The sequence below is a fragment of the Mobula hypostoma genome, chromosome 5 (genome assembly GCF_963921235.1).
Source record: "Mobula hypostoma chromosome 5, sMobHyp1.1, whole genome shotgun sequence".
Classification (NCBI taxonomy): Eukaryota; Metazoa; Chordata; class Chondrichthyes; order Myliobatiformes; family Myliobatidae; genus Mobula; species Mobula hypostoma.
Genome location: NC_086101.1, coordinates 195,817,830 through 195,833,385, shown reverse-complemented (window position 1 = coordinate 195,833,385; position 15,556 = coordinate 195,817,830). Strand labels below are relative to the sequence as shown.

At 44.9% G+C, this 15,556-nt stretch overlaps 1 protein-coding gene across 3 annotated transcripts in view; it reads left to right on the top strand.

Annotated features, from left to right (window-relative positions):
* The window catches only part of LOC134347270 (UDP-glucuronosyltransferase 3A1-like), a 50,580-nt gene that overhangs the window by 21,617 nt on the left and 13,407 nt on the right, over window positions 1–15,556 (top strand). For all 3 annotated transcript variants that reach the window (XM_063049652.1, XM_063049650.1, XM_063049651.1), the window contains exons 3-5: window positions 2,753–2,854; window positions 6,146–6,266; window positions 11,196–11,727. In XM_063049652.1, coding sequence (XP_062905722.1) covers window positions 2,753–2,854; window positions 6,146–6,266; window positions 11,196–11,727 — 755 coding nt within the window. The remainder of the gene's footprint in view (window positions 1–2,752; window positions 2,855–6,145; window positions 6,267–11,195; window positions 11,728–15,556) is intronic.

Below are 15,556 nucleotides of genomic sequence, written 5' to 3'. Positions count from 1 at the left end.
GCCTGTATGTTTTAGCACCCACTGAGCTAAGAAGTGTGGATACTGTCTTTTCTTCATCCACATGGTTTGCATTACAATACAGTTCAACCCACTTGACATAAGATTCCCAGTCCTCATGAGCACTACCAAAGTCATCAACTTTCCTGACTAAGCATCTCTCACTGTGTTCTGAGCACTATTACTCACGCGCCCCTTTGTTTGTATCCGTGTTATCACCTCTGGTTCAAGAGCTTGATGGCTGAGGGGTAATAACTGTTCCTGAATCTGGTGGTGTGGGTCCTGAGGCTCCTGTACCTCCTCCCTGATGGCAGCAGCAGAGCGAAGAGAGCGTGGCGCGGATGGTGGGGGGCTCCTGACAATGGCTGCTGCTTTCCTGCAACATCACTGTGCAGATGTGCTCAGTAGAGGGGAGAGCTTTACTTGTGATGAACTGGGCCGTATTCACTTCTTTTTGTGGGATTTTCCATTCAAGGCATTGGTGTTTCCATACCAGGCTGTGCTGTGACCAGTCAATATATTTTCCACACGTGTATGCGGAAGTTTGTCAAAGTAGTAGATGTCATGCTGTATCTTCGCAGACTTCTAAGGAAGTAGAAACACTGCTGCGCTTTCAACTCTTGGAGCTTAGGAGAATGAGGGAGGATCTAATTGAAAGCTATCGAATACTGAAAGGCCTGAACAAAGTGGATGTGGAGAGGATGTTTCCTGTCGTGGAGAGTCTATGACCAGAGGGCACAGCCTCAGAATAGAGGGACATCCATTTAGAACAGAGATGAGGAGGAATTTCTTTAACCAGAGGCTGGTGAATCAGTGGAATTCCTTGCCACTGATGGCTGTGGAGGCCAAGTCATTCGGTATATTCGGAAAGCAGGAGAATGGGGTTGAGGAGGATAATAAATCTGTCTTGATGGAATGGCAGAGCAGAGTCAATCAGCCGAATGGCCTAATTTTGCTCTGGTGTCTTATAGTCTAAATTAATTCCTTCTCATCTCTGTTCTAAAGGGATGTCCTCATATTCGGAGACTATACCCTTTGGTTCTAGACTCCCCCACCATAGGAAAAATCGTCTCTACATCCACATCCACTCTGTTACAATACCCCGTACAGATGTAGAATAACATCCCCGCTCTTATGTTCAATTGTTCTAGCAATGAAGGCCACCATTTTGTTTACCTTCTTGATAACCTTTTGCAAACCAACCTTCATTCACAAGCACTCCCAAGTTCATCTACACAACAACCTTCTGCAATCTTATACCATTTATATAATTTGGTCTTCTGTTTTTCCTTCGAAAGTAGATGACCTCACATTTCCCAATATTATACTCCATTCTGCCAAACGCTTAACCTATCTCTATCTCTTTGCAAACTCTCTGCATCCTCTGTACAATTTGCTTTACCACTTCATTCACTGCCATCAGCAAACTTAGGTACACTGCACTCAGTCCTCTCTTCCAGTTCGATGTTGGGTATTGTGAAGAGGACCGACCCCTGCGAGACTCCGCTCACCACTCACCACCAACTGGAGAAGCACTATTTATAGACTCAAAGGTTCAAAGCAAATCTGTTATCAAAGTGCATATATGTGACAAGTTAAAGTTCAAGTTTATTGTCATTCAACTGTACACGGGTATACCACCAAACAAAACAATGTCCCTCCTCACACACAACACGTAAAGTCATATTTCCATGAATGTTAATAAGTAATCAAATATTTTCCAGAAGATTGACATTTAGCATAAAGTGCATTTGCAACACAAGCTATAAAGTAAACAGTATATGGCGACTGGCGTTTCATACGTGATGAGACTCTGGCGTTGGCAGGGAGTTCACTAGTCTTATGGTGTGGGGGAAGAAGCTGTTTCCCATCCTAACAGTCCTTGTCCTAATGCTGCCTGATGGTAGGGGGTCAAAGAGATTGTAGGACAGATGGGAGGAATCATTTACAATGCTAAGGGCCCTGTATATACAGCGTTTTGATCAATATCTCAGATAGGTGGAACAGAGATATTGATGATCCTCGCAGCAGATCACAATCCTTTGTAGCATTCCATATCTTAGCTTGAGATTCATCTTCTTGCAGGCATTCACAGGGAAAAAAGAAAAATACAATAGAATTTTATGAAAAACAATACGTAAACAAAGACTGATGAACTACTAATGTGCAAAAGAACACACACGAATTGCTGGAGGAACTGTTCTTTGGGACCGAAGAAGGGTCTCGCTCCCAAATGCGGACAGTTTATTAATTTCCATAGATGCTGCCTGACCTGCTGAGTTACTCCAGCATTTTGTGTGTGTTGCTCTGGATTCCCAGCACCTGCAAAATTTCTTGTGTTTATAATGTGCAAAGGAAGACAAACTTTGCAAATGAAAACATAATTCTGAGAGCATGAGTTGTAGAGACTTTTAAAGTGAGTCTGCACGTTGTGGAATCAGTTTAGCATTGAGGTGAGTGACGTTATCCACTAAGGTTCGAGGGCCTGGTGGTTGTAGGGTAATAATTGTTCCCGAACCTGGTAGTGTGCAACGTAAGGCTCCTGTGCCTTATGCCCAATGGTCATAAGAAGAGAGCATGGGCACCTTTAATGATGGATGTTGCAGTGCTCCATGTCAGTGTGCTCAGTGGTGGGGAGGCTTTTGTCTGTGATGGGCCGGCCTGCATCCACCACATTTTCTGCTCCGTTGTCAGCCTGGTTAGGGGAGCCAAGGTGAGATCTGCCGTTCTGACTTACTGCTTGCTCTGTCCACAGGGGGAAGCCACTACTTGCTGTTTGATGAGATTTCTCACACACTTCACCAGAGTGGCCATGACGTGAACATGCTGCTTCAGCTTGGTGTCCCACGAATTAAAGGTAATTGTTCAGAATCAGTTGTCAGGCAGGCTCCATACACAGCCTACTCATCCATTCTCAAAGTCAAAACGTCAAAATAAATTTATTATCAAAGTACACTGTGTATATGTAACCATATACCACCTTAAGATTCATTTTCTTGCAGGCATTTACATCTACTGACCACCCCCCACCCCTTCCCAGTCCTTTTCCAAGGAGGTCTCACTATCCCCCATTTAGTGTTTAACCTGGAGTCCTAATGAAAGGTCTCAGCCCAAATGTTTACTCTAATCCACGGGTGCTGCTTCGCTTGCTGAGTCCCTCCAGCATTTTGTGTGTTGCTTCAGTACTTAACCGTATCACTCTGTTACTGATGATTCGATTGCATCCTGCTCCCCCTGCCCTCCTCACAGCAGCCCACTCTACCTCTGTTTCCTCCCCATCACTAAACCCTTCCCTCTGATAATCTAACTTGCGCAACCCCCCCAGCTCATCCCCTGACCCAACCTCCACTCAGATCAGCCAGGATTGAATTGAAAGATGGAACAGCTCAAGGGGGCAAGTGATGTGTGTGTTCAAGTCCCAGGGCTTGGATGAGTGGTGACCACTTCCCCTCACCCTGGCCTGGAGGGTCACTCACCTCATGGTGCTACAACAGGGAATGAGCTGTTCAAAGGACCGTTTGACCCCTGAGTAAGCCTGTCCAGTAAGATGGCGGCACACTCCGACGCAGTAGCCTCTCTGGGTCCAAACAGGAGTGTAATTGTTCATCCTTTTTCAAATTGCTGGTTACGAAGAGGACCACATACTGCAGGACTATCCCGCTAATGAGTTGCAGGATACCGGTGGGACTGGACTTGTCATGATCACAAGACCCTGTTGGACATTGGTAGTGTAGAATACTGAGTCTGATTCGTCGGTTCATTGGCAAGACCAACACCATGCAGGAGATAAATCACCAAGCAGAATATAAAACCAAGAACTTTTATTTCGTTACTTTTGATTTCCAGATCGATTAAAATGAGTTCTAAAAATAAAATTTGCATCTTGCTCATTCGGAAGGAGGATGTTTCTGTTACATTGAAGACTGTGCGATGCTCTCTCCCCTCTCATCACACAAACAACACACAGCACAATAAACGTAAAATTATCTTACAAACTGTCTGGATTCACAGAATGTTAGAGAGGGACAGGACCCTCGTGGAGAGCGGGAACATTAAAATAAAGGAGAATCTGCCCGTAGTTTCACTGTCAGTAAAAAAAAGCTCGGTCACCTTTACACCAGGGAGGGTGCTGGAGGTTCCTGCATGCCTCGGGATTGCCTGTTGCGGTCGGGGGCGAAGGAAACGCTGGAGCTGGCTGTGCATTGGGTGGGGAGCTAGTCCCTCCTGTTGGTGCTGTCCCCCAGGGTTTGCTGCCAGGAAGCCAGGCTGGATTGCCTTCACCTGCAGCTGCACTGCATGACATGAGGAACTGCTGCGAGCTTTTCTTGCAGGAACATGGCCCCAGGACAACGGCCATGCACCATCAATCTCAGAATCAGAATCAGGTTTAACATCACCAACATTTGACATGGTTTGTTGTTTTACAGTACATAATAATATAAATTACAATAGGTGCGTTAAAAGTAAATTAAATAAGTCCTGCAAAAAGAGAGGGGAAAATACTGAGGAAGTATTCATGGGTTCACCGTCTATTCAGAGATGAGATGGTGGAGGGAAAAAGCCATTCCTGAAATGTTGAGTGTGTGTCTTTAGGCTCCTGTACTTTCCCCCTGGTGAGAGACGGCATTTCCCGGATGATGGGGATTCTTGATAATGGATGCCCCCTTGCTGGGGCATCTGCTTTTGAAGGTCTTCTGCATGCTGGGGAGGCTGGTGCCCACGATGGGGCTGGCTGAGTTTACAAGCTTCTGCAGCTTTTCCCAATCCCAATCACCTCCATACCAGGTGGTGATGGAACCAGTTAGAATGCTCTCCACAGTACATCAGTAGAAATTTGTGAGTGTCTTTGGTGACATACCAGGTCCTCGGAGATGGTGACACCCAGGAACTTGAAACTGCTCATCCTTCCCACTTCTGATCCCTCGATAAAGACTGGTGTGTGTTCCCTCGACCTCATCATCCTGAAGTCCACAATCAATTCCTTTGGTGTTCTTGAGCAGTGGACTAAGCGCAACTCCCTGAGGTGCACCAGTGTTGATTGTCGGTGAGGTGGAGATGTTATTTCCAATCTGCACAGATTGTGGTCTGCCGCTGAGGAAGTCACGGATCCAGTTGCAGAGGGAGTTACAGAAGCCCAGGTTTTGGAGCTTGTTGTTTAGAACTGAGGATATAAATGTGTTGAATGCTGAGCTGTAGTGTACAGGCCATGAAACTCAGGGTACTCGGCTATATTATTACTTTTTAATTATTTTTTGTAACTATATGTTCTGCTATCATAAGTATATGTGCAGCATGCTGTGTCTGACTGTTGGCACAATGCTTTGCACCTTGGCCCCAGAGGAACACTCTTTCATTTGCCTGTATTCATGTGCATGGTTGAATGACAATTAAACTTGAACTTGTCCATAATAACCACCAAGAACTGACTTACACCCGTCCTACACTAACCCCACATTTCTATTAACTTCCCACATTACCCCCACAGTGGTGAGGATCGAAAAGATGTATTATCATTGGAGACAATCCAGAGGAGGTTCACGAGGATGATTCTGGGAATGAAGGGATTAGCATATAAGGAGCATTTAGGTCTGTACTCACTGGAATTTAGAACAGTGCAGGGGGATCTCATTGAAACCTACCGAATGTTGAAAGGACCAGATAGGGTGGATATGGAGAGGATATTTCCTATGGTGGGGACATCCAGAACTAGAGGGCACAGCCACAAAATTTAGGCACGACTGTTTAGAACAGAAGCAAGAACTTTTTTAAGCCAGAGAGTAGTGTATCTATGGAATGCTCTGTCACAGACCGTACTGGAGACCCAAGTTTGTGGGTATATTTAAGGCAGGAGTTGATAGTTTCCTGTTCGGTCAGGGCATCAAAGAATATGGCGAAAAGGCAGGTGCATGGGGTTGAGTGGGATCCATGATGGAATGGCAGAGCAGAATCGACAGGCTGAATGGCCTAATTCTGCTTCTACGTCTTATGGTCTTATGGACGAGGGCCAAGTAACCCACAAATTGGTGGCGGGCAGGAGGGCAATTGGAAAGTGAGTCCTCCCCCCTCCCCTGAGGGATTAGACCTCACTGTTAGTGATCAGTTTAACTTCTGCCTGTAAGAACACACCACAATTCTCTCATTGCTACAGGTTTAAACTACACTGCGAGAAACAACAGTTACCGGGTTACAGCGTGGTCTGCAAGTGAGGAATATCTGTCCAGACATGAGCAGTGGTTCATGGAGAAGCAGCGAGAGTTCTTCCTGGGCAGGTACAGCTACGATCGATTAGTTTTCTTTCTGAAATCTGCATTGAAGCATTAGAACATACAGTGAAGTGCGTTGTTTGGGTCAATGACCAATGCAGTCTGACATTTTTGAACCATTGGGCTCCCTTCCAGGGAAGGAGGGGCCTTTACAGAAGAGATAGTTTTGACCTGAACTGGAGGGGGACTGATATCCCAGCAGGAAGGTTTGTTAATGCTGCACAGTGGGGTGTTTAAACTCGAGTTGCCTGGGTATGGGAACAGAGCACCGGAACAGATAGTGGAGAGGTTGTGAAGAAAGATGTTGTTAAGCATACATATAAAATCAGAAATCAAAAGGTTCAGCACGGTGGGACTAATGTTCTGAGCTGACACTTCTTCAATGCAATAAAGTATCATAGGAAAGGTGGGTGAGCTCAGGGCATGGACCAACAGATGGAATTATAATGTTGTAGCCATTACTGAGACTTGGTTGCAGGAGGGGCTGGACTGGCTGCTCAGTGTCTGGAGTTCCGTTGTTTTAGACGTGATAGAGCGGGAGGGTTTAACGGCGGAGGGGTGGCATCACTAGTCAGGGAAAATGTCACGGCAGTGCTCAGTCAGGACAGACTGGAATGTTTGTCCACTGAGGCGTTATTTGGTAGAACGGAGGAATAAGAAGGATATGACCATGTTAATGGGATTCTATTATAGACCACTCAAAAATCTGTTGGATTTAGAGGAGCAAATCTTTAGAGAGATCACAGACTGTTGCAAGAAACATAAGGTTGAATTGATTTGAATGGAATTGACTTTATTACTTACATCCTTCAGATACATGCGGAGTAAAAATCCTTATGTTACATCTCCATCTAAATGTGCAATGTGCAATTTAATAGTACAAGGAGTGATTGATAAGTTTGTGGCCTAAGGTAGAAGGAGTCAGTTTTAGAAAACCTAGCACTTTTATTTTTCAACATAGTCCCCTCCTACATTTACACACTTAGTCCAGCGGTCATGGAGCATACGGATCCCTTCTTTGTAGAAGTCGGCATCTTGGACCTCCAGAAAATGGTCCACAGCAGGGGTGATTGATAAGTTTGTGGTCTAAGGTAGCAGGAGATGAGTTATACAGCTCTCATTACATGCACGTGCAGTTCAACTCTTAAAGTGATTATGCAGAAAGTTTGAAGTTATTAATTCATCTCCTTCTACCTTAAGCTACAAATTTATCAATCACCCCTGCTGTGGACCACTTTCTGGAGGTCCAAGACGCAGACTTCTACAAAGAAGGGATCCGTATGCTCCACGTCCACTGGACTAAGTGTGTAAATGTAGGAGGGGACTATGTTGAAAAATAAATGTGCTAGGTTTTCTAAAATTGACTCCTCCTACCTTAGGCCATGAACTTATCAATCACCCCTCGTAATTTATAATAAATAGTAGGTACAACTGGATAGTCAATATAACATAGAAATACAATTGTATCAGTGTGAATTAATCAGTCTGACGGCCTGGTGGAAGAAGCTGTCCCAGAGCCTGTTGGTCCTGGCTTTTATGCTGCGATACCGTTTCCCGGATGATAACAACTGGAACAGTTTGTGGTTGGGATGTCTCGGGTCCCCAAAGATCCTTTGGGCCCTTTTTACACACCTGTCTTTGTAAATGTCCTGAATAGTGGAAAGTTCACATCTACAGATGCGCTGGGCTGTCCGCACCACTCTCTGCAGGGTCCTGCGATTGAGGGAAGTACAGTTCTCATACCAGGCAGTGATGCAGCCAGTCAGGATGCTCTCAATTGTGCCCCTGTACAAAGTCTGTAGGATTTGGGGACCCATATCAAACTTCTTCAACCATGTGAGGTGAAAGAGGCACTGCTGAGCTTCCTGTCAAGCCTGGAGGGGATTATGGTGTTGAATGTTGAACTGTAGTCCAAGAACAGCATTCTCACGTAAGCAACCTTGTTGTGGTAGTAGGTGATTTTAACTTTCCACATATTGACTGGGATTCCCATACTATAAAAGGGCTGGATGGGAAAGAGTCTGTTAAATGTGTTCATGAAAGTTTCCTTCATCAATAGACAGAAGTCCCAACCAGAGAGTGTGTGATACTGGATCTCCTATCAGGAAATGAGACATGGCAGGTGACAGAAGTTTGTGCAGGGGAATATTTTGCATCCAGTGACCTCAATAACATGAGTTTCAAGGTAATTCTGGAAGAAGATAGGTCTGGTCCTCGTTGAGATTCTAAATTGGAGAAAAGCCAATTTTGATCTGGCAAATGTTTTCTGATAAAGTTGTACTTGGTAGCTGGGAGGCCTTCAAAAATGACATTCTGAGAGTACAGAGTTTATATGTTCCTGTCAGAATAATAGGTTTAGGGAACCTTGGTTTTCATGATCCAGAATCAGCCATGATGAAACGGAAGAGCGGACTTGATGGACTGAGTGGCCTGCTACTGCTCCTATGTCTTATAGTCTTAATGGACTTATATCAAGGCCCTACTTATAGAAGAAGAAGGTGCATAGCAGGTAGGAACAAATGAGGTATTTGAAGGAATAAGAAATGCAAGAAAACACTTCAGAAAGAGATCAGGAGGGCTAAAAGAAGGGATGGCGTTACCCTAGCAGACAAGGTGAAGCAAAATCCTAAGGGATTCTACAGATATACTAAGAGCAAAAGGATAGCAAGACACAAAACGGGTCCTCTGGAAGGTCAGAATGGTACTCTATGTGTGGAGCCAAAAGAGATGGGGGAGATCTTAAGTGGATTTTTTGCATCTGTCTTTACTCTGGAGATGGACACAGTCTATAGGTGCGAGGCAGCAAGGTGGTAGACCCTCTACAGATTACAGGGGGGAGGTGTTTGCTGTCTAAAACCCCAAAGCCTGATTCACTCAGGTCCTGTGGGAGGCAAGTGCAGAAATTGCAGGGGCCCCAGTGGTGATATTTAATTCATCTTTAGCCACAGTTGAGGTGCTGGAGGATTGGAGCATTTCTAACGTTGTTTCGTTGTTTAAGAAAGGCTCTAAGAATAAGCCAGGAAATTTTAGGCCGGAGAGCCTGACTTTTGCAGTGGGAGAGTTATTGGAAAGTATTCTAAGAGTCCTGATATATAAACATTTGGATAGACAGGGAGTGATTGGGAATAGTCAATATGGCTTTGTGCTTGGTAAGTTGTATCTAACCAACCTTATAGAGCTTTTTGAGGAAATTACCATGAAAGTGGATGAAGGCAAGGCAGTGGATGTTGTGTACATGGACTTCAGCAAGGCCTTTGACAAGGTCCCACATGGAGGATGGTCAAGAAGGTTCAGTTGCTCGGCATTCAAGATGAGGTAGTAAATTGGATTGGACATTGGCTTCGTGGGAGAAGCCAGAGAGTGATTTTAGATGGTTGCCTCTCTGATTGGAGACCTGTAACTATTGGTGTATCACAGGGATCAGTGGCGGTTCTAGTTTTGTTTGGCATCTACATCAATGATCTGGATGATAATGTGGCAAACTGGATCAGCAGATTGTGGATGACCCCAAGATTGGGGGTGTAGTGGACAGCAAGGAAGACTATCAAAGTTTGCAGTGGGATCTAGGCCTGCTGGAAAAACGGGGTGAAAAAGTCAGGTAGAATTTAAGTGTGAGGTGTTGCACTTTGCGAGAACCAACCAGGGTAGGTCCTGCACAGAGCACAGTAGGGCTTTGAAGAGTGTGGTAGGAAAAAAAGGATCAGGGATACAGATCCGCATTCCTTGAAAGACGTGGTACAGGTAAATACGGTTGCAAAGAAAGCTTCTAGTGCATCATCCTTCATAAATCAATGTTCAGATGTTTTGTTGATATTGTATAAGACAATTTAGTGTGAACAGGGATTTTTTTTGGGGGGGTTCAATGTTTCTGTTCCATTTTGTGCAGGGGAGGGGTTTATTGATCAGAGTACTGTTCTTTTTAAATGGGGGGGTGGGTTTGATATTCCTCTCTGAACAACTTTCATGTTCTTGTTTCATGGCTATCTGGAAAAGACAAATTTCAGAGTTTTATAGGGATACATGCTTTGATTATAAATAAAGCTTTGAGTTTTAGTCACTTACCTATAGGAAGGCTGTAAATAAGATTGACAAAGTGCAGAAAGAAATTTTACAAGGATGTTGCTGGGACTGGAAGACCTGAGTTATAGAGAAAGGTTGAATAGGATAGAACTGTATTCTCTAGAACATAGAAGATTGAGGAGAGATTTTATAGAGGTATAAAAAATTATGAAGGGTATAGGTAGGGTAAATGAATTTCAGGGTTATATACAGTGACATATATGTACTTTGACAAAATATATGCTTTGAACTTTCACACACGGCTGCCCCCAGCACACAGTCATAGAGTAATAGAATGTCATAGCGGCAATACAGGTTAATCAGCCTATCTAGCCTGTGATGAACCATTAATCAGCCAAGTCCCATTGATCTGCACCCAAAACATGGCCCTCCAAACCTCTCCCATCCATGTTCCTATTGAAATTTCTCTGAAATGCTGAAACTGAACGGACATCCACTGTTTCCGCTGGCAATTCATTCAACATTCTAACCACCCTCTGAGTGAAGAAGTTTCCCTTCAGGTTCCCTTTAAGCAATTCACCTTTCACCCTTAGCCCATGACCTCTAGTTCTAGTCTCACCCAGCCTCAGTGGAAAAAGCCGGAGGGAAATAATGTCCATCTTTGGAATGTGGGATGAAACTAGAGCACCCAGAGGAAACCCACACAGCCATAGATGGAATGTACAAACTCCTTACAGACAGATGTGGGAATTGAACCCTGGTCACTAGTACTGTAAAGCGTTACTCTAACCGCTACACTACCTTTCTATGGTATGGATTGGAGATGGAAAGGGGGCTGCTGCAGAGAATTTGATCTCACAGGTTTGCCTGATTGATGTGAATAGACTCTAACCAGCTCTACCCTCCTGGTTTCAGAGATACTCCGGACATGTTCCTGGATTTAATGGACCATTTTGCACTGCAGTGTGAGTGGATAATGGGTGATGTTAATATCATGAACTCCTTAAGAGGTGAGCGCTTTGACATTGCAGTGATCGATGCCTTTACTCCTTGCTCATTCCTGGTGGCCGAGAAGCTGGGTTTACAATTTGTCACCATGCATGGGGGGAATTTCTGGAATGTTCACCAGTGGGGGATGGCAATTCCTCTCTCCTTTGTTCCCATCCATCGCTCTCTACTCACCGATCGCATGGATTTCTGGCAACGGCTGAAGAATTCCTTAATGTTCCTGGGCGCTCTTGGGTTTGAGATGAGGATCCAGGCGCGGTTCGAAAAAGTCATCAGGGAACATTTCCCTGGAACTGACATCAGCCTCTCCAAACTATACACGAAGGCCCAGCTGGCAATCTACAATACTGACTTTACCCTGGAATTCTCACTGCCGCTGCCCCCTAATGTGATTTGTGTTGGAGGGTTGCTTGCAAAACCGTCAAAGCCAGTCCCACAGGTAAGTGCAACAGTCTCTCATTTAGAGGCTTTCTCCATCTCCAGTCCATCCACGTGTCTGTCTATCACAGGACTGTCTTCCTAGACCCAGTGTATGTGTCTCCAGTCCCAGTCTCCCTGTACATCCAATTACTGTGTGTGTGTATGGGTGGGTGTGTGTGTGTCTATCACAAGACTGTCTCATAGAAACATAGAAACATAGAAAATAGGTACGGGAGGAGGCCATTCGGCCCTTTGAGCCTGCACCGCCCATTCAGAATGATCATGGCTGATCATCCAACTCAGAACCCTGTACCTGCCTTCTCTCCATACCCCCGATCCCTTTAGCCACAAGGACCATATCTAACTCCCTCTTAAATATAACCAATGAACTGGCCTCAACTGTTTCCTGTGGCAGAGAATTCCACAGATTCACCACTCTCTGTGTGAAGAAGTTTTTCCTAATCTCAGTCCTAAAAGGCTTCCCCCTTATCCTCAAACTGTGACCCCTCGTTCTGGACTTCCCCAACATCAGGAACAATCTTTCTGCATCTAGCCTGTCCAATCCCTTTAGGATTTTATACGTTTCAATCAGATCCCCCCTCAATCTTCTAAATTCCAATGAGTATAAGCCTAGTTCATCCAGTCTTTCATCATTTGAAAGTCCTGCCATCCCAGGAATCAATCTGGTGAAGCTTCTTTGTACTCCCTCTATGGCAAGAATGTCTTTCCTCAGATTAGGGGACCAAAACTGCACACAATACTCCAGGTGTGGTCTCACCAAGGCCTTGTACAACTGCAGTAGTACCTCCTGCTCCAGTACTCGAATCCTCTTGCTATAAATGCCAGCATACCAATCGCCTTTTTCACCGCCTGCTGTACCTGCATGCCCACTTTCAATGACTGGTGTATAATGACACCCAGGTCTCGTTGCACCTCCCCTTTTCCTAATTGGCCACCATTCAGATAATAATCTGTTTTTCTGTTTTTGCCACCAAAGTGGATAACCTCACATTTATCCACATTAAATTGCATCTGCCATGAATTTGCCCACTCATCCAACCTATCCAAGTCACCCTGCATCCTCTTAGCATCCTCCTCACAGCTAACACTGCCATCCAGCTTCGTGTCATCCGCAAACTTGGAGATGCTGCATTTAATTCCCTCATCTAAGTCATTAATATATATTGTAAACAACTGGGGTCCCAGCACTGAGCCTTGTGGCACCCCACTAGTCACCGCCTGCCATTCTGAAAAGGTCTCCCTAGAGCCAGCATGCGTGTGTGTGTGTGTGTGTGTGTGTGTGTGTGTGTGTGTGTGTGTGTGTATCCAGTCCCGTAGTACCTCTCTACATTTTGTGTTTGTGTCCATTGCAGGATTGACTCCCTAGACCCAGTGTGTCTGCTTCCCGTCTCTGTTTTGTATTTCTAAATCTCAGACTCAGGATCAGGTTTAACATAAGAGGATGAGAGAGAGGAGCAGAGTGAGGCCATTTGGCCCATCATCTGCTGTGCCATTTCATCATGGTTGATGCGATTTCCCTCTCAGCCCCAATCTCCTGCCCTCTCCCTATATCCGTTCATGCCCCGACTATTCAAGAACTTACCAACTTCTGCCCTAAATATACCCAATGACTTGGCCTCCACAGGCACCTGTGGCAACAGATTCCTCAGATTCACCACTCTCGGGCTAAACAAATACCTCCTTATCTCCATTTTAAAGTGATGCCCCTCTATTCTGAGGTTGTTCTCTGATCTTAGACTCCCCCACCATAGGAAACGTCCTCTACACATCCATTCTATCAAGGCCTTTCACCATTCGATAGGCTTCAATGAGGTCGCCCCTCATTCTTCTGAATTCCAGTGAGCCATCAAACACTCCTCATATGACAAGCCTTTCAATCGCAGAATAATTTTCATGAACCTCCTTTGAAAGCTGTCCAATGTCAGCACATCCTTTCTTAGATTAAGGATCCAAAACTACTTTTAATACTCCACGTGCAGCCTCATCAGTGCTTTATAAAGCCTCAGCATTATATCCTTGCTCTTATATTCTAGTCCTCTTGAAATGAATGTTAACATCACATTTACCATCTTTGCCACCGAATCAACATGTAAATTAACTTTCAGAGAATCCAGCACAAGGGCTCCAAAACTTTTGAATTTTTTTCTCCATTTAGAAAATAGTCTACACTTTTATTTCTCTACCAAGGTGCATGTCCTAACGTCGGTGGTGGGGAAAATGCTGGAGTCAGTTATCAAAGATGTGATAACAGCACATTTGGAAAGCAGTGAAATGATCGGACAAAGTCAGCATGGATTTGTGAAAGGAAAATCATGTCTGACGAATCTCATAGAATTTTTTGAGGATGTAACTAGTAGAGTGGATAGGGGAGAACCAGTGGATGTGGTATATTTGGATTTTCAAAAGGCTTTTGACAAGGTCCCACACAGGAGATTAGTGTGCAAACTTAAAGCACACGGTATTGGGGGTAAGGTATTGGTGTGGGTGGAGAATTGGTTGGCAGACAGGAAGCAAAGGGTGGGAATAAACGGGACCTATTCAGAATGGCAGGCGGTGACTAGTGGGGTACCGCAAGGCTCAGTGCTGGGACCCCAGTTGTTTACAATATATATTAATGACTTGGATGAGGAAATTAAATGCAGCATCTCCAAGTTTGCGGATGACACGAAGCTGGGTGGCAGTGTTAGCTGTAAGGAGGATGCTAAGAGGATGCAGGGTGACTTGGATAGGTTGGGTGAGTGGGCAAATTCATGGCAGATGCAATTTAATGTGGATAAATGTGAAGTTATCCACTTTGGTGGCAAAAATAGGAAAACAGATTATTATCTGAATGGTGGCCGATTAGGAAAAGGGGAGGTGCAACGAGACCTGGGTGTCATTATACACCAGTCATTGAAAGTGGGCATGCAGGTACAACAGGCAGTGAAAAAGGCGAATGGTATGCTGGCATTTATAGCGAGAGGATTCGAGTACAGGAGCAGGGAGGTACTACTGCAGTTGTACAAGGCCTTGGTGAGACCACACCTGGAGTATTGTGTGCAGTTTTGGTCCCCTAATCTGAGGAAAGACATCTTTGCCATAGAGGGAGTACAAAGAAGGTTCACCAGATTGATTCCTGGGATGGCAGGTCTTTCATATGAAGAAAGACTGGATGAACTGGGCTTGTACTCGTTGGAATTTAGAAGATTGAGGGGGGATCTGATTGAAACGTATAAGATCCTAAAGGGATTGGACAGGCTAGATGCAGGAAGATTGTTCCCGATGTTGGAGAAGTCCAGAACGAGGGGCCACAGTTTGAGGATGGAGGGGAAGCCTTTTAGGACTGAGATTAGGAAAAACTTCTTCACACAGAGCGTGATGAATCTGTGGAATTCTCTGCCACAGGAAACAGTTGAGGCCAGTTCATTGGCCATATTTAAGAGGGAGTTAGATATGGCCCTTGTGGCTACGGGGGTCAGGGGGTATGGAGGGAAGGCTGGGGCGGGGTTCTGAGTTGGATGATCAGCCATGATCACAATAAATGGCGGTGCAGGCTCGAAGGGCCGAATGGCCTACTCCTGCACCTATTTTCTATGTTTCTATGTTTCTATATACTTCCCAACACTGCATTCCATCTGCAACTTCTTTGCCCATTTTCCTAATCTGTTTAAGTCCTTCTAAAACCTCTCTACTTTCTCAAAACCACTTTCCCCACCACCTATTTTAATATCGGCTGCAAACTTGGCCACAAAGCCATCAGTTCTATCAGTTCTATTGACCCCTCCCTGCTTCACCATTCCTCATTCCTGTCTCCCTTTCTCTCCTTACCTACCCATCTTTTCCCTCTA